At 51.9% G+C, this 22702-nt stretch overlaps 1 protein-coding gene across 1 annotated transcript; it reads right to left on the bottom strand.

The window, feature by feature from the left end:
* Window positions 1-371: 371 nt before the first annotated feature.
* GLE1 (GLE1 RNA export mediator) lies at window positions 372-22048 on the bottom strand. The gene is made up of 16 exons (XM_028517854.2): window positions 21865-22048; window positions 15654-15884; window positions 14295-14408; window positions 12352-12500; window positions 12026-12086; window positions 11502-11756; window positions 10867-11092; window positions 10164-10276; window positions 9944-10013; window positions 7261-7403; window positions 6970-7160; window positions 6123-6252; window positions 5146-5250; window positions 3802-3884; window positions 3090-3153; window positions 372-1856 (listed from the first exon to the last, which is right to left on the bottom strand). The coding sequence occupies exons 1-16, from the start codon at window positions 21961-21963 to the stop codon at window positions 1788-1790; spliced, it is 2103 nt and encodes a 700-aa protein (XP_028373655.1). The 5' UTR covers window positions 21964-22048; the 3' UTR covers window positions 372-1787.
* Window positions 22049-22702: the final 654 nt, after the last annotated feature.

Genomic DNA, 22702 nt, shown 5'->3' with positions numbered 1-22702 from the left:
CTGATCTACTGACTAGCCCACCTGTTGTGTTTTGCAGGTGAGGGTCCTGCGGCTCCCCAAGGGGGAATGACCTACACCCAAGCCGCAAACCCTCAACGTGGACTGGGTGCGGCTCCCAGCGTCCATTCCATTGTGTTCACGTCACAGGGCTTTCATGCTTTCCCACTTCTGCTAGATAAAACAGGACCAGTGGCTGGCACCGCATTCCGAAAAGGAGTGACAGGGCAAAAAAAGCAACTTTCCTAAGGTGAAGGTCAGGAAGACAAAAAAGAGAGAAAGTGGATAGACTTGGGCACCCCCACGCCCCCCCATGGCCGACAAACCTCAGGGCACAGGAAATTGACCACAATGAGCCAACTGGACACCAGCAATGGATTTTTAAAATTCAAGCTTTATTACTTATTTTTGGCACCACAGTAAATAATAGAGAACAAGTCACTTCAACAGTACCAGGGAATGCCCCCTCTCCCTCGACCCCCCCACCTCCCCACACATGACGGTCAGGAGGAAGGGGCCCCGGGCTGCTGCCCCTGCCCGCTGCCCAGAGATGGGGAGTCTCCCCAGACACAGATCTCTGCTCCTCACTGGAGCGCCAGCTTTGGATTTTGTACTGGTTTGGTGAGGCAAATCTGTCACTGTTCATTAGACAGAACAAGTAGAAAAATTTATATATATATATATGATATAGACATATATCATATATATTATAGCATATATATATACACACACATTATATGTGTGTGTGTGTGTGTATATATATATATATATATAATGCATATATAACATCAGTTCTCAACTCCTCCTGAGCACCTTCATTTAACCCCTAACTCACTGCTTATGGATGCTCAGCTCACATGTATTGTGGCCAGCCCCATCTCGGCCCATCTTAATTCAAACTGAAAAACCAACCAAAAAAGGCACCCGCCCTGTTCAGGAGTCCCTAGCCATCGGGCACTGAATTCCAGTGACGAGGGCAGACAGTGCTTCTTGGTTCGACGTGACGCGTGCTGAGCCCTGACCCCGGGCACTAGGCCACCCTGATGCCATCCAGGGTTGAGTCCGTGTCTTTACATCAGGCATTTCCTCTGAATTCCTAGTTACTTCACAAGCTGAGAAGGCAAAGCCACCATAACCCAGACTTGCAGGTAAGGGTTCGGGCAACCACTTCATGACCCTTTAAAGGGGTGGGCTCACTTCAGCTCACAGGGATAATACTTAAGGTATTAGCTTATTTCTGAAAGGTACTAGAGACAAAGGAAACAAAAAATGGGATAAAAGGCTAAATACCTCTTCTCGTAATTTTTGCCAAACTGAGACAGGCCTTGCCCCAGCTGGCGTGGCTCAATGGATTGAGTGCCGGCCTGCAAACCAGAAGAGGGTCACCAGTTCGATTCCTAGTCAGGGCACATGCCTGGGTTGCAGGCCAGGTCCCAGTGGGGGGTGCACGAGAGGCAACCACACGCTGATGTTTCTCTCCCTCTTTCTCCCTCCCTTCTCCTTTCTCTAAAAATAAATAAAATCTTTAAAAATAAAAAAAAAAATAAACAAAAGCGAGACAGGCCAAATCCAGGCACTCTGCCCTGTGGGTCCCCCTTAAGGGGTCATCAGACCCCCCCTGACTTTGTGCGCCGTGAAAATCTCCTTTCCTAGACACAAGACAAGGATACGGAACAACACACATTGGCAGAGGTCTAAGTCTGACACGGCTCTCCCAAAGACAGCTATGTTCAGTCGCTTTATTATTTCCCCTCGGCAACGGAACGGCGACAGCGGGTGACGGAGCGACTTCAGGTACGCCAGAAGGCGGCAGTCAGGAAGCCCTTGGGGACGGGAATCTCCTTGCGCTGCAGACACTTCTGGTCAGGGAAAGATGAAGAAAACAGAATGATTTTCTGATAACTCTGCTTCCCACACTTGACAATTCAAAGGAACTTGGAGGGGCAGCAAGTGAAGCCCCACGGACTGTGGTGGGAAAAGGAAAGAGGCAGAGGACCAGCGGCTGTGGATGCGGCTTCTGCTCCCGCGTGAGCCGCACGGACGACGAGCGCGACGCTGTCATTACGCCCGCTCCTCTCTCGTCTCCCAGGGCCTGGCCTCATCTCTCAATGCTGCTGGCTTCCCAGCCGGGCTACTGGAGCCTGCAAGTCGGCAGGCTGTGTTGACAGGCCTACCACGGAGTTCTAAGCTGTCTGTCAAACTTAACTGCTTAAAAATGTTGGCTCTAGGTCCTGCCTGGTGTGGCTCAGTGGGTTGGAGCGTCATCCCATAGACCGAAAGGTCATGGGTTCGATTCCCGGTCAGGGCACATACCCAGGTTGCAGGTTAAGTCGCTGGTTGGCGTGTGCCTTACAAGAAGGCAACCAACTGATGTTTTTGTCTGGTTCCCTTCCTTACTCTCTCTTTAAAAAAGGAAAGAAAAAGGAAACAGAAAAGCCCTGACTGGCGTGCTCAGTTGGCTGGGGGTCATCCCACAAGGCACGGGGTCGCCAGTTTGATTCTCGGCCGGGGAACACGCCTGGGTTGCGGGTTTGGTCCCCGGTCAGGGTGCGTGCTACAGGCAGCCGGCTAATGATTCTCTCTCACACATGTCTCTCTCCCTCTCTCCTGCCCTTCCCCTCTCTCTAAAAATAAATTTTAAAAATCTTTAAAAAAAAAGAAAAATATGTCCTCAGGTGAGGATAAAACAAAAACGGTTGGCACTTGGGAACACAAGGGGTCGGGACGAGGGCGCAGCCTGCTCCCCTGGAGGACAGCGAGGGAAGCGAGCATGCTCGCCAGCTCTCCGGACCGGAGATGAGACAGAACCTTGGCCCACACGCCGGAAATGTGCCGGTGAGACGAGACGCACTGGGCGGGGTTTAGTCATCTCTCGGGGGCGCTCCCCCCGGGCAGTACGGACAGCGACATGCAGGAAGGGGAACTGGCGGCCCCCCAGGTTCGGGGGACATGGTGGACCAAGAGGAGGGGTCAGAAAAATCGAGGAGGGACAGACTGTGTGATTGGAGGGCCCGGATGTCCGAGGCCGGTCAGGCAGAAGCACACCTGAGGCCCGGAGCAACGTGGGAGGTGCCGGTCTAAGGGTCTCTTACCTCCAGGAACTGCTTGAGGCGTATGAAGGAGCCCATCTGTCCTGAGCTTGTGATGGCTTCGATCCTGTGGGGACAGGGAGGAGACACGTGTGAGGGACGCCTGTCTTTGGAGAGGAATCAGGGAAGGGGCAGATCAGATGGCCCCTGGAGACGCCTTCCAGACTGAGGCTGCTGCTGCTCTCCCTAACGGTCCCAACCCTCTCTTCCCACAAGGGGCACAGGGTAGAGGGCACCCCCCCTTCCCAGGTCCTTGTGAGTGGGTGTCTCGGCCTGTCCCCCACGAGCAATGCCAGTAAGTGGGGCGGGGTGAGAAGGGTGCTTAAAGGTGCATGCCCCACGGAGGTCGAGCCAACCGGTTGACAAGTCTGTTTTTTTCAATTGACTTATTGAGGTTAGGCTCCTTGGTTTAATTCAGAACTGCAAGTAATCAGCACCCCAGGTTACCTGGGGGTGTTTGGAAAAAACAGTTTTAAAAAATGTCAGGTATTGGAATCTGAGATCTTCCTAATTCTTTTTGTTTTTTCATTTAGTCAACAATATTTAAGGGAAACTCTTTACGGGAGTTCAAAAATGTTTACTCGGATGTCGGAGGAGAAGGACGCACGTCTAAGAGGCCACACTTGAGGCTGGCGGTTTGAACAGCACCAAAGGGGAGCCAACCTCATGGGTTTCACCTGCCACATCGGTGCCGTCTGCCCGGCGAGCCTCCTACCTGGGGAAGTAGTCCTCTTGGATGAGCAGCATCACCTTCCAGAACTGGGCCTGGTACTGCTTCATGAGGGCGTTCCCGCACACCTGGACGGAGAGACAGGCGCCATCAGAGCAGCGGATGGAAGCGCACATGAGATCCGGAAACCACCGCCAGCCCCCTGCCTTTCACTCCCACCAAGAAATTCAGCCATGAAATGCCACTTAGCCAGCAACCACTGAAGAAATAAATGGAAAACTCCAACTTTCTTTGAAAGCATTTAACTGCATGTGGTGATACCTCCATTTAACCAGCCTGCCAGCGCATGAACCAGACTTAATGGACTCTTCTTCATTGACTTTACTGAAAGTAAGCCTTCCCAAAGCTCTGGTGCACCCCCAAACCCTCGTAAGCAGGGAATACAGAATCCAGCTTTGTTCTCGGTGACTCAGGATCACCGCTCACATGCTGTGACTTCAGAAGCTTTAAGGTGACTGGAAACTATTGGTGTCATAGGACAAACGGCAACAGATTCACGGCACGTGCCTCCTTTCTTTAAGAAGCATCTCCTTCCCACAGAGACCCTCACCCTAACACTGGAGTGGTGACCCCTTAAATAAGCAGACGGGGCTATACAGAGCCTTCTGGATGAGGGCGACACCTGGCCCAAGCTGGTTTGTCCGATTTTTCTGCTCTGGGGGTTAGGGATCACATGGTGGGACGCCAGGCCCACCGGCCTGGGTGACCACACGGAGACCAGGGGATGTGGCCCGCGGGGACACCTTCTCCATTGTGCACCGAGGACGAGAGACAGCTGGCCTGTGGCGCAAGGATGAGGCAACTGGCAGGAACATGAAGGGCCGTGTGGCCCCAGGGAGAGACTCATGGTACCTGGTGACATCCCAGTGCCTGGTTCCAGGCCCTCATGAGACTCAACTGTCCTTCCTACCTTTGGTGCTGGGAGTCACCTCTCTACCCCTGAAACAGTTCCCTTCTCACTTGTGCTAGGGCGTGCAGCCTTCTGTTCTTTACAGTGAGAAGACACCCACACGGGGAAGGAGAGTGCAGCGGGAGGGAAAATCAAAGGCCAAGTTTGTCTCAGGGCTCAAGAAAAAAATCTGACACTGGACCCTAATGCTTGCTGTTCGCCACCATCCTCCCTCTCTCTCTCCTTCTTTTTGTTTTGTGCTTCCTTGTTACCTGGGTTTATTTGGTTTCCGCTTTTAAACTATTTGAGAGACAGAGAGCGCGCAGCATCCATCTGCTGTGTCACCCTCTGTTCCCACGGTGCTCCCCCCCCCACGTCTCGCGGCGGCCAAGGCCGTTTCCGCCGCTGGCTCTCCCTCACGAGGTCACTGTGTCACGTACCTCCAAGAAGTCGAAGAGGAGGGTGGCCGTCACGTCGGACAGGGGCTCCATGTTCAGTGTCTGTGCCAACCAGCGCCAGCCGTGGCTGAGGCCGTGAGGGTGGGCCTGGGAGGAGAGGGGCCTGGTCACGACTTGATCTCATCTCACTCAGGGAGCCGCACGCCCAGTGGCAGCACCCGGCCGTCACCGAGTGGACGCGAACCCCCACGTCATCCAACCCAAGCACGTGCCACAGGGCGGAAACAGCGCACGCCAAATAGATTCTGTTTTCAACATTCTGAGACCCTGGAACCCACACATTCCTTACTGGATGCACTCAATACACATCTGTCGGCTTCGGTTTCAGGGAGTCCGTAGGCCAGGTTACCCTAACAGACATCTATCACCTCGGAACCTCAGCACAGAACCTGGGACATGGCAGGTGCACAGTAAAAACTTCCCGGACTCAATCAACTTAGACTCCTTTTTCTTCAGGTCTCGGAGTCCGCTAACCCCTCCACCTCGCAAATCTGTAACTCCCGAGAGAAGAGCTGGGCGAACCCCAGGTGAACCCCTGGACCCCCGCTGTGGCTCTGTCCCCGCCAATGTGCACCAGCTCAGCTTGCCGAGCCGCCACCTGCCCCCTTGTGGGTGACGTATGTGACCCAGACAGCCCCGAAGGCACTACATGTCTCACACGACAATTTCTTGCTCACTCCTCTGCTAATAAAATCTCCGAACCCTAACAAGTGATCTACCGCAGACTCCCGTCTGGAAGACTCTTCTATAAGCTGAACTAACGCCTCCCCGAGTCGGCTACTGAACCAATGGCTCCAGTGATCCGAAAGCCCCCTAGTGACCAACATCAGCCTCTCTAAAGGACCCCCATGAAGCAGCGCGAGACCGGAGGCCCCTCTGAAAGGAGGCCGGTGTGTCCGCAGGCAGAACCCCGACTGAGGGCCGCCCTCTCAGTGCGGGCAGTAAGCCTTTCCTACTACCTGCTGCCGGGCCCCGTACGGCCACCGGAGCTGGATGACGGCGGCGTAGAAACGGATCATCCCGGACATGCGCTTTAGGAAGTTGTCCTGCTGCTCCACCTTGGAACCCTTCACTTGGTAGCCGAGCATCCTATGTGGGACGAAAAACTTAAGTGTGACAAGGCCAAGATAAGGGTGACAAAGCAGGGATTAGTTCTGATGGCTGAAAGTAACAAGGTGTTACTACTAATACGTTACTGCACTTGTTATTAGGTTTGTAGAATACTTTGTTACAAAGCACTCACACCCCAGCCCTGTGGGGTAAACTCACAAGCCATACACGTCATTTACAAACAAGGACAATGATGCTCAGAGAGGTAAAACACTTCACCCATTTTGCAAAGCTACTCAATGACAAAGCAGCCCCGACCGGTGTGCCTCAGTGGGCTGGGCATCATTCCACAAGGCGAAAGTTGCTGGTTCGATTCCCAGCTGGGACACAGGCCTGGGTTGTGGGCAGGGTCCCTGGTTGGAGGCAACCGAGTTTCTCTTGCCCATCAATGTTTCTCTCCCTCTCTTTTCCCCTCCCTTCCCCTCTGTCTAAAAATAAATAAAATAAAATCTTGAAAAAAAAATGACAAAGCAGGGATAAAATTCTAAAGAATCTTGGATTCCAGATCTATTAGTCTTTCCACTAAAAGCTACATGGTTTACTGGCACCTAAATCCCCCAGTTCCAAAAGCTGCCCAGTTTGCATGAAAGACGTATTTTCTGACAGAACATTCAAGGTACACGAAAACTGTGTATACAAGTTCTATTTCTATCTCACGATTCACCCTGGGGCGAGCGAAAAGAACCACCACCTCACCTCTGGTAGTCTTCCAAGGCCATCCCCTCCTTGAAGGCGGGGTAGAAAGGAACGGAGTACGGGCAGTTCTTGTGCAGGTGAGCGAGAATGAGGTCCCCCACTCTCGGGTGCAGCTCCCAGATGCCAGACGCCACGACCGCGATGGGGAACGCCGCTTCGTGATGGGAAGCCACTTCCTCCTCCCCTTGTTTCTGTGGACATGGAGATGGGCACAGTGTCAGCCCCGGAGAACGGCTTCAGTCCTGTGCGCCCGCCCCTCCCGCCCGTCCCTCTGGCAACGAGGCTGCTCACCACAAACTTCTCTGCCAGTTTGTACTGGACAAAGTCCAGGCCCTGAGGGTCCATGGAGACCGACACAGAGCGCCCGCCACACTGGACGGGTTTTCCGGAGAGCAGGCTGTGGATCCTGTCGAAGATCTCCTTCAGCTTCGAGCCTGGGGACGGGAGAGTCGGAGTGAGTTACGAGACACAACTGCGGACCAATGGTTTCTCACCACGACGGCAGCAGACAGGAGGGCTCTGCACACAGCCAGCCGCGCAGCGGCCCTGCACGGGTGCAGGGCCTCAGGATAGAACACTGACTCAGAAAGATGCACGACAATCAAATACGCATCGTGGACACTGCGAAAAGCACGCAGAACACACTGCATCCTGTTGCCAAGGAATTCCTTATTTGGGAAGGAGCTGATTCTGAAGACACTCCCCAAACAGGGATGAACAGAGGGAAACGAGTGCTGATGTGTCACGGTGCCAGGGGCTGTGGCCGACGTGCCTGCAGGAGTCACGTGCATCCTCTAGAGGCCCTCCCCAGCCGCAGCGAGTCTCCCCCTCCTCTGATATCTGCCTTCTTCCACCCTCAGCGACACAGGAGGGGGTCCCTCGTGGCTCTATTTGTGTGCCACCCCCGCACTGGCTACAGTGACAGTAGTCAAGGTGAGCCAACCAGCCAACGGACAGAGTGCGGTCCGTGGAGTGGCTGGTCCTGAAACACGCACACTCATGAGCAGTGGGGCCTGGCACCTGCCCTGTGGACCAGAGCACAGCTGTCTGTACAGAAAGAGTGGAGATGCACAGAGGAAGACGAGGTGAGGCAGGAAAAACCCTAAAGTTTCTTGCTCCTGAGGCCTCGCTCCATTCCTGCCCTTAGGAGGTTCTGTGAAAATACCTCTTTATCTTGGGGACAAATGCCTTTATTATTTATTTGCAGACGCAGACCTGAACTAGTGCCTATGACCTGTGATCACAGTTTAAATTAGCACAGCACCTCCAGCTCAGAAACGCCCTGCCTGGCTCCTGGCTCCAGTGAGCAACGTTACCCTAATTGGATGTGGAGGATGAAACAGAGGAGGCAGGCAGGGGGATGGCTCCCGGGTCTCCAGTTAAGGCGACAGAGCAGATAAGGGCGCTACCGATTACTGAGTGCAAATGAGAGAGCGCAGGCACGGGGAACAGGGGAGGACAGCGAGTTCAGGCCGGAACACACCGTGCCTGAGGTGTCTGGGGACACCCTGGCAAAGGCATCCCTTGGGGAGCTGGTCCCAGGGACTCTGAGGCCCAGAGGGACTGGACGAACCAGAGGCAGATCTGTGAGTCACCCGCATGCAGGTCATGTTTCAAGCCACGGGGGTGAGCAGACTGAGAGCCCCCGGGTGGGAGCGGACCCCTAGGAAACATCTATAGCCGAGGTGGGGGGAGTAGACCAAGGGACCCCCGAAGGAGGAAGAGAGCGCTAGGAGAACCTGGAAATGCACGAGCCACGGAAGCCGAGGGGGTGGAGTTTCACAGAGAAGGCAAAACCAGCAGCACCGCATGGAAACGCGAGGAGGACGAGAAAACCCTCAGAAAGTGTGGACTCAACGGAAACGTATTTTAGGACAAGGCTCACGCGTGCTTAAAGGGAAAGGAGCCTGTGCAAGGGACTAATTTTGCAGAGAACAGAAGAGAAAGGCCATAAACGAGGAGGCCAGGTCTGGGAGGAGACGGGAGGGGATGGGCATAAAGGCGGAGGCAGAAGGGTAAGCGCGGGTGGGGAGGACACCTCATGCTTTGAAACGGGACACTGAGAGGTGAACACGGCTGTGTGCAGGTAGGGGGGCGGGGGCTCTCCCGCCTGCCGTCTCGGTTTCCTGACGAAGGAGCAAGCACCGCGGTCTGCGGCTGACTTCGGGGAGAAGACTGAGGGGAAGCTCCAGGGGAGCGTGAAGGCGTGGGGTGGCCGCCCAGTCCCCTCCGCCCCTCTGATGCCGCTGCCGTTGAAGCAGAGGCACTTCGAATTCCAGAAAGTGATACGTGTTACTCATTTAAACCTCGCCCTGCCCCAGAAGGAATTCCGGGCAGCCAAGGGGGAGGCAAGTTCTGTCACACAGCCCGGCAGGGGCAGAACGCGCACCTCTCCCGTGCTCTGGGGGCGGCACTGACCGGGGGATCCGGGACCCCCAGAGGTGCGCGCTCCCTGCCGCTCGGCTGCAACCTGTCGTTTGGAGGCCCCCTCACCCAGGGCTCTGGACCAAACGAACCCGTTTCTAAGGAGGAGGAGGAAGAAGGGCCTTCCCCCGGTCTGGTTCCTACTCTCCAAGTGTGAGCCCCCAGAGAGAAAAAGAAGGCACTGCAAAGCGTGAACGGGGCAGGCTCCGAGTCTGGAAAAGCTAATGTCGGACAAAAGCAAAGACGGAAAGGCATGCCCTAGGTTCCCTTCATGACGTCTTCCACAGTCGCTTTCCATTTTAGGTAGCAGCCGCCCTGAACACGTTACTATTAATAAACAACTCATTTTTAAAAAATGAGTCAACACATACAGAATGATTACCTTCTGTGTGCTGAAGAGGAAGCAAAGGAGAGTAGACAGGTAACTCGCGTGTAACTGACACACGTAACTGACATAATACACCTGACCCGACTGTCCGCCTTTGGTCAGCGCACTGTTTCCGGGAACCTTGCAGGCAAGGCGCTCTGGAGGCTCACCTCCCTGACCCACCTGCGAGCGTGGAGATCTGGCTCACTGGGATGGTGGCCGCCTTCTGCAGGTCCATCTTGATCTTCTTGACCTGCGGCGGAGAACCGTGAGAAGGCGGGGAGCTTTCTGAAGCGCTGAGCGGATGCTACTGGGATTGGGGAATGTGACACCCTGCCCACCTGCCTTTGGGACACGGGGCTGCTCAGAGCCCCAAGAACTCCCGGCCTGCGCCCCTTCCTACCTGGGTGTCTTTGCTGCTGGCCAGTCCCTCGAAGGCCCGCACGCACTGACTGGAGACCTCCTGCAGCTGCTGGCACCACTGCATCGTGCTGTCCTGCGCCTTCACCTGCAGGTCTGCGGGGGGCGGGGGGGGGGGGCTCTCAGCACAGCCGGGGTCGCTGAGCGCCTCGTGTGAACCCCGCGCTGTCCCGATCACCTCATGCACATGGTACCTACTCTGACTGCCACAGTAACCCCAAGAAGGACATACTAGTCACCTCCAGTTTATAGGAGGGGAAACAGGCACGGCAAGGCTGACCGATTTGCCAAGGTCACACTGCCAGGCAGCAGGCAAGCTGGGTTCCCACGGGTCTGGCCCCAGCGCCAGCCTTCTCAACCATTCCTCTGCACTGATTCTCTTGTGTTTTAACAACCGTGTATTTTGCGCATATTTACTTAAAATACTCAGTAGCAGCAATACTTGGAATCCTACATCTACTATATTACACAGAATCTCAAGTCCTTGACGGAAGGTGTTGGAGTGAGAAGGCAAGCTCCATGCGAACCGAAACTAAACCTAATTCAGTGAAAGTATTGAATTTTACATTTTATGTAAAAGTTCTGGCAATTTTTCCTGTCGCTTAATATTCAAAACGCATCCGTGCTCCTTCCCACATTCTGAAACTCGCAACAAGTTACAGGGCCTTACCCACACCCAAACTCACCCTCGCCCTGCTTCCCTCCCGGGCCCTGGCTGGGCGCGGGGGGCTCCTTGCGGACCTCCGGGCCCTGCTGCATCTGTGACTCCTGCTGCTTCACCCGGGCCGCCGCCTCCTCCTCCTCCTCCCGCCGCCGCTGGTCTTCACGGGCCCTGGCGCCCGCGCAGAGCTCCCGCATCTCCTGCAGCGCTCTCTCGGCCACCGCCTGGTCCTCTGCCGTGGGAAAGCCGTCCTGGGGGGTGACAGAAGCAGAGCTTGGGGTTATGCCCTAGGCAGCCTGTGGGGCTGACTCACACCTCACCCGTCGGTGCATTCCTAGAATTGGAACTGTTGCGTCAGTGCCGTGCCCTTCAAAAACACGTGCTACCTCCTGCTTTCCTGTTCTCGTAAAGGGAGCAGCATTCACCATGGTCGTCCACTCCCGGACGCCTCTGTGAGGCTTAAATTTTTACTGTGAGGAAAGCAGGCGCTCAGACTGTATCACGGGATGAACCGAAGTGTTTTGCAACCAGAAGACACGCACATTTTTGTAACCTCAGATGAGATGCTCTGCACCTACAGAGGCCAGTTTGGGGTGGGGAGCACACCCACACACGTGCACCCGAAGCCGGAAGACAGAGCACCCCCCGCCGCCCCCTCACCTCAGAAGTGGCCCGAATGATGCCGGAGATGAGGCCGCACAGCTGGTTGCCTCGCGTCCGGAAGGCCGACAGGTCCACCTTCGGCGGGTCCCTGCGCTGGTCCCCGGAGTCCAGCTGCTGGTTGAGATGCAGCAGCTCCTCCTGCAGGGCGTACAGGCTCCGCAGGCGGCCCTGGCCTTCCTCCCTCCGGAGCCGCTCCTGCTCCACCTGCTTCTGGCGCTGCTGCTCTGCCTCCCGCAGCTTCAGGTTGAGGATCTGCGGAGAAGACTGCCAAGTCACCTCCCTCTGAGGGGCTCCTGGGCCTTCTCCTTCTACACCCCCAAGTCCTGTGTGGGCTGCACACGCTCCCCCGTGGGCCCAGAACAGGAAAAGGACCCTGTGCCCAGGGTCAGTCGCACAAATGCATGAAGGGGCAGGGTCCTCGTGACTGTCGACCAGAGCCCGACTCTCGGGGTCGGTCACTGCTGGACACGGGTCACACTCACATGGGAGGACACACTCACACGCGTCCCCCAGGCTCTGACCTTTGCTCGGTGACGATGCTCGGCTTTTAGCTTCTCCTGCTGGCCCAGAGCCTCCCTGGAGCTGAAGGGGAAAGGGCAGGGAGAGCCGGTCAGGGGTGTCTGCTGAAACCCCTGATTTCCTCGCCCCGAGGAGCCTCCCTCTCTCTGGGAGACACTGCCTGTCTTCCCCAGGTTGGCGGTGGTTTTTCTGGACCATCAGCTTCTCTGTTTCATTCTGATACTGAAGGGCTCAGGAGCTGTGCAACTCTTTCCCCTGGGGTTTCCTGTCGGGGAAGAGCTGCAGCCAACCACCCCGACACCTCCAGTCGTCATTCCGGGGGGCTCACCTCTTCTCCATCATTTCCCGCAAGTCCTGGAACTCCTTGTGATGCTTCAGCTCCTTCCGCTCGTCAAAGCGCTTCAGCTGTTCGGACGCCATCTCAGAGAGCGCTCGCACCCTCCTCTCCTGCTCCTCCTGCCACTGCCTCAGGCCCTCCTGAAAGGGATCAGCACTGCTGCCTAGACCTCCCCACCACCCCGCTCCCTCACACTGAGGGTTACCTCCCGTCAGACCCCCAAGGGCCCGGGGACACCTGTGAACTGATCAGATGTGCCTCAACTAGGCATCGAACCCGTGACCTTGGTGCAGCGGGACGATGCTCTAATCAGCTGAGCTCCCCAGCCAGGGCCTCCTTTGGGGTGATCTTTAAATTCAGCGGTTTTGGAAAGCCCCATGTGGTTTATGTCACCCCAGGAGAACCTGGGAAGGGACAAGTGTTCACCCAAAGAGTATCAAATGGCCCTGCACTCCCAGCTCCATCATGTGTTACACTTCTGAGGATTTCAGGTTCGCTTCCGAAACCCTCACTGCAGCTCCGAGAACCCGCTGGGCACACTCCACCTCACGCCTTTCCTCGTGTCATCATCTCTGCCCAGGCTCCCCCAGCTCCACTCAGGAAAGTCCCGCTCCTTTATGCCTAAGGGGGTCAGGTACTTCATCTTTTATTCTTGAGGGTCTTCTCATGGGATTTTTAAGGGCAACTTGACATTTCAGCCATCAAAATTCGATAGTTAAGTAGTATATATAGTTTATATAGTATATATAAATATAATAAAATATACATATATATGTATGTATGTAATATATCTTTGGACACTATTTGCACTTTAGGAATTTGTCCCGAAGAAACACCTGCAAAAGCGTGCAAAGATGTACGTACAAGGATGCTCACCACAGCCCTGTTGACTATGGCAATAAATTTAAAACAATTTAAGTTATCAGGAGAAAGACTAACTACATTATCTGTATAGTTAGGTTATCTATTATCTATCACTACATTACCTACTCTCTCTCTAGCAGAGCACACTGGAGGACACTGCAGCTTTACGGAAGATGAGGTGATGAGATGTTACATATACCAGCATGGAAATGTGTCAAAACACGTTAAGACATTATTTTATTCTATTTTAAAAATTATTGTTATTTTTTAAAAGATTTTATTTATTCATTTTTAGAGAGGGAAGGGAGGGAGAAAGAGAGAGAGAGAGAAACATCAGTGTGCAGTTGCTGGGGGCCGTGGCCTGCAACCCAGGCATGTGCCCTGACTGGGAATCGAACCTGCGATGCTCTGTTTCGAAGCCCGAGCTCAATCCACTGAGCTACGCCAGCCAGGGCTAAAAATTATTTTAAAGCAAGCCCTGGCTGGAGTAGCTCAGTGGATTGAGCTCGGGCTTCGAAACAAAGCATCGCAGGTTCGATTCCCAGTCAGGGCACATGCCTGGGTTGCAGGCCACATTGATGTTTCTCTCTCTCTCTGTCTCCCTCCCTTCCCTCTCTAAAAATAAATAAATAAAATCTTTAAAAAAAGAGAGAGAGAAATCTCTCTCTTAAAAAAAAAGCCAAATACATTCATTAAAATAGCGCTCTTCTTTTCTCAAGAGGCTGTTAAGGTCCATCTTCTCAGTGCACTCTCATCTGACCACCTCATACCACCTCCCAGTCCTGGAGCCGTGCACGGAAGCCAGGAGAGCACATGTAATAAGCTCCCTGAAGTCCCATGTGGGATAGAGGGTGAGGACCGGAAACCAGACGTGACTTCGGAGCGCTCACTCTGGACCGCTACATCACACCGCCCCCACAGACCGACCCGGAGCTGCCGGCGGCAAGCTGGGCTCCACGATGGGCGTGCAGGGGGTGTGCAGGGGGCGTGCAGGGGACGCTCACAAGCCTAAGGGGCTGCACCTGGATGTGGCCCCTACAGCCAGGCCTGCCTGCCTCAGGGCCACTTACCATCCCCTTCATCCTGTGCACCAGCTCATACATCCGGATGCAGCCCTCCACGCGGGCGGCCCTGGAGGGCGGCGGCGCCACAGGCTCCTCTGTGTGCTGGGGCTCATCCCTGCCCTACACAGTCAGAAGGTGCGGAAATTAAGCTTTATATATATATTTTTTTTTTGGTAATATTAAGCTTTTAAGATAATATAGTTGGCATTATTCCTTCTACACAAAAACCACATGCCTACTTATAAACAACAACAAAAACAAGTTGGGTGAGAACTACAGCGTTTTCCATGATACTGACTGTTCTGATTGCTGTCCTGAAGACGACAAGATGCCCAAAGCGCAGCAAGCACCAATCTTTCCTGCTTGCTTGTTTGCTGTGACCTGCCAGCAAGTGTTCCCCCTTTCTTGCGGTAAGTGTCCGTCCATCAGCGCTAGGATGGACGGTCCACGTGGAGCAGCCCCTGTCCACGTCCCCAGTACCTTCACCTCCCCGGCCTCAGGGGGAAGTGCATGGCAGCTCGCACAGTCCTCTGGCCTCCCGGGGCCAGTAGCCACTTCAGCCATGAGGCTCATGAGCCAGGCGAGGCCGGAGCCCACCTCTGGGTCTCTCCGGTGGAGCTGTCTAGGAAGGCTCTCTCTGGGAATGCTAGCCACCCATAACGACTCAGTTTTTAAGCGAGAGAAACAAACCAAGGCAGGGACAAAACACAGCAAAAAAAAAAACAAACAAAAAAAACAGGGTAAAGCCTCATACAGCACCAGTGGAAAGCTATGGCAATTTCAAGAGCGGGGACAGGTTTTGCCCTGTGCTCCCACAGCCGGCCCAAAGAGGGAGACATCGCCAGTTACACAGGTGCGAGGCTCGTGTGAAAAACCATCCCGCTGCTCGTGACATTCACTACTGCTCTTGGCGCTAAGCTGAGAGGGACATTCCTCTGGGTCTTCGCAGAGACAGCACTGGGTGGCTGTGGTCAGCACCGTCACTGCCAACAGCCAGGAGAAGCAGTGGTTTTCTCCAGCACAAGGTCATTGCCACACGACAGTGTTACACAATTCAACTGTGTAACCACCTTATCCTTTGTCCTCAGCTCATCAAAAACCTTACCTTGGCCCCTGACTGGCATGGTTCAGTGGGCAGGGCCTTAGTCCCACAAACCAAAAGGTCACTGGTTCAATTCCCGGTCCGGGTACATGCCTGGGTTTTGGGGCCAGGCTCCCGGTTGGGTGCCATGCAAGAGGCAACTGATCAATAGTTCTCTCCCACACCAATCTTTTTCTTCCTCTCTTTCTCCCTCCCTCTCCCTCTCTCTAAAAATAAATAAAATCTTTTTGAAAAGAAAAATAACAAATAAATAAAAACCTTACCTTGGTTCCATCTGGTGTTGCTGGCGCTCCCGGGGAGGCTGGTGAGAAGACGAGGCTTCCGACGGGAGATGCGGGGGCAAGTGACGGCTGGCCCAGGCCTGCCGTGGATGCGGGGGATGGCGAAGTCTCAGAGGGAGCCAGGTTCTCTTGTGTGTGGGGCAGGACATGATCCACCACCCATCCGGCGTAAGGAGACAGCTTGGGAACCGATGTATACTCCTCTAAAACATTCTAAAGAGAAGAAGAGGCGAAACTCGCACATCCACTGATCTAAGCAATCAGAGATAACCTACCGCACGTCTTACTGAAAATCTAAGAAGGCACACACACATATATTTGTAATGTACGTACCAAAGACCCAAAGTCCCTGTATAACAATCAGCGATGATGAGAAAGTAGTTTTTTTTTTCCAGATTTTATTTATTTGTTTTTAGAGAAAGAGGAAGGGAGGGAGAAAGAGAGGGAGAGAAAGAGCAATGTGTGGTTGCCTCTCATGCGCCCCCTCCTGGGGACCTGGCCTGAAACCCAGCCATGTGCTCTGACTGGGAATCGAACCAGCAAACCCTTGCTTCACAAAGTGACGCTCAGTGCACTGAGCCACACACCACCCAGGGCGAAAGTAGTTTCTTGATAATGACCCTGACTGTTATCCTTTTAGAGTATCAGACTAAATAACCCTAGCTACAGAAAAAGGGCCCAAGCACAAAGGCGGTCATTAAAGTATATGCCAGAGAAATCTAAAAGGCTGAACAGAAAAGAACACAAAAAGGATTTTGAAATGTACCACAGCACACACAGCGGCACATCAGTCATCAGAAATACTGCTCATAGTCCTATGTAATGATATCTAAAGATCCAATTTTATGTGACAAAATTAAGAGCATAAACACAGTACATCTACAATTACATTTTAAAAAATTCTACTACAAGAAACTAAGCAAACAACTAGAACAGGAACAGAACCACAGAAAGGGAGATCACATGGAGGGTTAGCAACAGGGGAGTGGGAGAAGAGAGGGGGAAAAGGTACAGAGAATAAGTGGCATAGATGGTAGGTAGGAAGTAGACAGGGAGAGGGTTAGAATAGTATGGGAAATGTAGAAGCCAAAGAACTTGTAAGTCTGATACATGGACATGAACTAAAGGGGGGGAATGTGGGTGGGTGGGGGTGTGCAGGGTAGAGGGGAGTGAAGGGGAGAAAATGGGACAACTGTAATAGCATAATCAATAAAATATATTTAAAAAATAATAAAAAAATAAAAATGCTACTATATACACAAAAAGAAAAACCCCACAAAGGAAACGTACCAGAAATTATGTACCAAAAATTATGCTTGGGTAATAAGTGAAATAGTTCTTCTTGTTCTAATTTTATGTATTTCTTACATAAACTTTTAAATGAACATGTTATAAATTTTTAAATGAAAATAACAGGCACTGAAAAGTAGCTGCTAATGTAAAGGCCGATGAAATAAAATAAAGTGGAATTTACAGTAGAAAGTAGGAAGTGGAGAGGGGAGCAGCAGAAAGTAGACAGACAGACACTTCCAGCCAAGATGGAGGCGTAGGTGGACACACTGCCTCCTCACACAACCAGAATTAAGGACAACAGAAATTTAGAAACAAAAAAACAATCAGAACAGACAGAAAACTGAACTGTACAGAAGTCCCGACAACCATTCATCCAGACAGGTAGGAGGGGCATAGTCTGCGGCCGGCGGAGAGGGGTCCCGGCAGGAAAAAGTGGTGGCTGGAAGACCCGGGCATGCAGGTGGCGGCTAGCAGACCCCGGTGGCAGACCCCCAGCTCGGGGAGGCAATGAGCAGACCCAGTGAGGCGCACAAGGCAGCTGGCTGTCCGCAGTCACACATTTGCGCGCAGAAAAACCAGGTGAAAACGGGCAGTGAGACAGACCGCGCGACCCAGGGCTCCAGCGCCGGGAAATAAAGCCTAAAAGCACTGATTGAAAACACCTGTGGAGGTTGAGGTGCGGGGAGAGACTCCCAGCCTCACAGGAGAGTTCCTTGGAGAGACCCACAGGGTCCTAGAACGTACACAAGCCCACCCACACGGGAATCAGCCCCAGAAGGACCCAGTTTGCTTGTGGGAGGCAGCAGAGGGGACTGAAATCTGACAGACAGCACAGCGAGCGTGCCTGTTCCCTCTCTGACCCCATCCCCACATACAGCGTCACAACCCAGGGACTGGGTTGCCCCGCCCTGGTCAACACCTAAGGCTCCACCCCTCATGCGTAAGAGGCGGGACCAGACCAAAAAAAAAAAAAAAAAAAAAGGTTCAAACTGAAGAAAAAATGAAAGCCCGGGAGCCAATTTTTAAGCAACCAAGAGATAGCCAACCTATCAGATGCACAGTTCAAAGCACTGGTGATCAGGATGCTCACAGAATTGGTTGATTTTGGTCACAAATTAAGAGTTCATCATCACCAAGCCTTTATTATATGAAATGTTAAAGGGGCTTATCTAAGAAAAAGATAAAAAATATGAACAGTAAAAAGAGAAAACTCACAGTTATTATCAACCACACCTAAAACAAAAACAAAAACAAACTAAGCAAACAACTAGACCAGGAACAGAACCACAGAAATGGAGATCACATGGAGAGTTAGCAACAGGGGAGTGGGAGGAGGACAGAGAGGGAAAAAGTACAGAGAATAAGTAGCATTGATGGTAGGGAGAAAATAGACAGGGGGAGGGCAAGAATAGTATGGGAAATGCAGAAGCTAAAGAACTTATGACACATGGACATGAACTAAAGGGGGGGAATGTGGGTGGGAGGGGTTGTGCAGCAGGGAGGGGAATGAAGAGGGGAATGGGACAACTGTAATAGCATAATCAATAAAACGTATTTAAAAAAACGGATAAAAGATCTACCTCAAAAGATTTGGAGGTGGGGTTTAAATGCATAATAAGACTTAGAACAGTACCTGCCACAAAATTACTCAAAGATTGCAAGCTATTACATTATCTACATCAGTGGTTCCCAAATAGGGCCAATTTTATCCCCCTCCCACGCTACCCCCACCCCCACCCAGGGGACATCTGGAGACAACCGGGAAGGGGCTACTGGCATCCAGTGGGTAGAAGCCAGGGGTGCTCCTAATCCTGCTACAATGCGTAAGATGGCAACAGCAGCCCCCACCCCAGAGAATCATCCAGCCCAGACCAAAATACAAACAGTGCTGTGCTTAAGAAATCCTGGTCTAGCCCTGGTCAGTGTGGCTCAGCAGGCTAGAGTGTCACCCTGCAACCAAAAGATTGAGAGTTCGATTACCAGTCAGAGCACAAACCTAGGTTGCAGGTTCAGTCCCCAGTTGGTGCAAGAGGCAACCAATCAGCGCTTCTCTCAAACATCGATGTTTCCCTCTTTCTTCTGTCTCTAAAAATGCCATGAGCCCTGGATGGTATGGGTAAGTTGATCGAGTGCCAGCCTGAGAACCAAGGGCTTGCTGGTTCGATTCCCAATCAGGGAGCATGCCTGGGTTGCAGGCCAGGTCCCCAGTAGGGGGCACATGAGAGGCAACCACACACTGATATTTCCTTCTCTCTCTTTCTCCTTCCCTTCCCCTCTCTCTAAAAATAAATTAATGAATTAAAAAAATAAAAACACAACGAAAAAGTATACATGGGTGAGGATAAATAATAATTTAAAAATAAAAGAAATCCTGATGTAGATTGTAGACACACACACTATGTATAATAAACAGGTTTTCAACCTATGGGGAACAATTTGGACACAGAAGCAAAATGCTGTATGCACACTTAATGCAGTAAAAAGGCCCATTTTGAAGACATATTAAAAATAATGTTGAGCCTGGCTGGTATAGCTCAGTGGATTGAGCGCAGGCTTTGAACCAAAGGATCACTTGTTCGATCCCCAGTCAGGACACATGTCTGGGTGGCAAGCCAGGTCCCCAGTGGGGGATGCATAAGAGGCAACCACACACTGCTGTTTCTCTCCCTTTCTCCTTGTCTTCTCCTCTCTCTAAAATAAATAAATAAATAAATAAACAAAATCTTTTTAAAAATAATGCTGAGACAACACCTTTTTAGTTATTCACACACCAAAATAAATTCCAAGGGCAAAGTTTCAAATTAAATAAATAAATAAATAACACAAATACAAAAACACCATAAACAGAGAAAAAATTTAATTGACAAACTAGAAAAATATAGTCCTGGCTAGTGTGGCTCAGTGGACTGAGTGCCGGCTTGCAAACCAGAAGGTCACCGGTTTCGATTCCCAGTCAGGGCACACGCCTGCGCTGAGGGCCAAATCCCCAGTGTGGGGCAATGGATGTATCTCTCACACATCAATGTCTCTCTCCCACTCTTTCTCTCTCCCTTCCCCTCCCTCTAAAAAATGAATAAAAAAAAAACCCTAGAAAAAACACATGTGATATATATCACATATAAAGGTCTATTATTATCCCTAATACATAAGAGAACTTGTAAAATTTAAGGGAACAAAACCCCAATAGAAAAAATGAGAAAAGACATTAAACAGGCAATTATGAAGTAAAGATATAAAGACGTTCAATCTCAGGGAATCGAAAGAGAAATGCATTATCACTATACTGAGACTGCCCTGGCCAGTGTGGCTCAATTGGTTGGAAGGTCATCCATAAACTGAAATGTCGTGGATTCGATCTCTGGTCAGGGCACGTGCCTGGGCTGCAGGTTCGTTCCTGGTCTGCGCACGTACAAGAGGCAACCGATCAATGTCCCTCTCTCACAACCGATCAATGTCCCTCTCTCACATGGATGTTTCTCTCCCTCCCTTTCTTCCTCTCTTTCCCTCTCTCTAAAAATCAGTAAGCATGTCCTCAGGTGAGGATAAATTAATTAATTACACCAAGACCTTATGCTTACCTATTTAATAAATAAAAATTGAAACTACAATAATATATTCTGTTGACAAGCCTGTGGGCAAAGGAGCACAATGGTGCACTGCTCATGGGAAGGCAAACTGATATACCCACTTTTGGTGGGAAATTGGCAATATATAACAAAACGACAGCTATGTTTACTTTTTGACCCAGCAATTTCACTTCTGGAAGTTCATCCTGAAGATACACTTCCCATAAAATGAAAATACACAGAATAAGGTCCCAAGTAGTGAATTACAACTCAGCGGATAAGAACCCATGAGTCCATACTGACACAATTCATTAACCAGGGGAGAAAAGAAAGCTCTCCCTTATGGTGGAATGCCAGTTCACAACCACAGAAGGAATGGTGGACACCAAGAAGACACATTTGGCCCATCACAAAGGTGACTAACTCAGGCAGAAATCATTAATGGACGCTACGGGGGGGGGGGGGAGTTCTGCTAGAAAAAGGATATCCATTGGTGTAATCTTGGAATACCTCCCTACACAATACTAATCCGTTAAAAAGGAAAAAAATGAGTGTTAAGTGGAGATATCTAGCAGTTACCACCACTGGGACCAGGGGGTCAAGGTCAGCATCCCTAGTGGCACTGGGTTGGGCTGAAGCATCCGTGTGCTTCCTGCTGCGCGTTACTGAGAACACAGCATCGTTTCTACGGTATTCCTGCTAAGGATGCATAACCTAAGTATACAGCAGGCAGGCCCATGCTGGGACTCATGCTATAGAATGTAAGGTACGTTTTCTTTAAAACCATCAGATATAAAAGACAAGGAAATGCTTTAGAATTGTTTTACATAAAAGTCTGACAAGACAGGGCAGTGGCTAGATTACCAGCAACTCGGGAACAGGAGCTATGTATGCCTTAACGGTTTCTACCTGCCCCCCAACCCAGCGACCTAGTACACGACTTGGCAAATACAGTGACACGCCCCCATTCAACTTCACAGGTCCAACCAATGTCATCGAAAAAGGTGTTGTTCTCACTTGCAGCAACAGGTCATACTAATCGTTCACTGCTAAATGTGGATATCCTAGCACGTCCCCCTGCGAAAGTTAACCGACCCTGAGAGGCCCGGGCTGCTTTGGCAACAAGGCGGACGCGCCTCTCCGGGGCTAGAAACGAAGCCTTCAGAAAGAAGAGCGCCGAAGCAAGGGGAGTTCCCCCAGTGGCTAGGAGAGGCCGGAGATGGCAGAAACCCGGGGACAGAATGATGCACACACAAGAATCAGGAAACAAATGCGGACAGTTAGAAAGGACTCGCGAGTTCCCGGCGCAGCGGCCGTAAGGACCCATTGCTGACCTCGCCCTGCAGTAGCCAGTCGCGGTGGTAGCAGAGGCGACCTTTCTTGGAACTGCGCAGCGCCTGCAAGGTCTCCCAGCAGCGACCCTCGGACGGCATGACTCCGACTGCGGCAGCTTTGCGGAGAAGTGCCGCTTATGAAAGAGCAAGCCCTCCAATCAGCCTCCCACAAACAATCCCTCACTTCCGCTTCCGGTGCGCGCGCTCAGTGCACAATGGAAAGCAGCCTCGGAACGGTGCACGCCCCACTTCCGGTGCCGAGCCGACTGAAAGCGCGCCTGCGCGTGCACGGGATTTGCATTCGAGGGTGGGACCCTGCGGAGAGATTCAGACCCCGGGGCTCTTTTGAAGTTTGGATCCGCCTCGGATTACGTCCAGAAGCGGATTACGCTACATAATCCGAAACTGGGGTCCGCCCCGGATTATGTCGGAAGCGGATTATGTAGCATTGATGTGGACGTTGAGAAGTGGAACCAGCCCCACCCATACTGTGGGTGGGACTCGAAAAGGGGACGGCGGCTGTGGATGACAGTCTGGCCGGTCTTTAAAACTGTTTGTGACCATTTGACCCAGTGATTCTCCTAGGTATTCGCGTACACCCGAGAGAGATTAAATATGAGTCCGCACAAAAATGTGTTGAATTTCCTAGCAGCATTGCTCAGAATTGCCAAAAAGTGGGAACCCAGATGTACATCAACTGATGGGTCAATAAAATACGGTGTGTCGTGAAGACGAAGTAGAAATACGTGTGACAACAGGGGTGAACCTTGAAAACATGCTAAGTGAAAGAAGCCAGTCACAAGAGGTTATATATTGTACGATTCCACTCAGGTGAAAT

Source organism: Phyllostomus discolor, chromosome 3 (genome assembly GCF_004126475.2).
Source record: "Phyllostomus discolor isolate MPI-MPIP mPhyDis1 chromosome 3, mPhyDis1.pri.v3, whole genome shotgun sequence".
In the NCBI taxonomy this organism is placed as follows: Eukaryota; Metazoa; Chordata; class Mammalia; order Chiroptera; family Phyllostomidae; genus Phyllostomus; species Phyllostomus discolor.
Note: the sequence above shows the minus strand (reverse complement) of the source record. Positions and strands in the feature narration are given on the sequence as shown.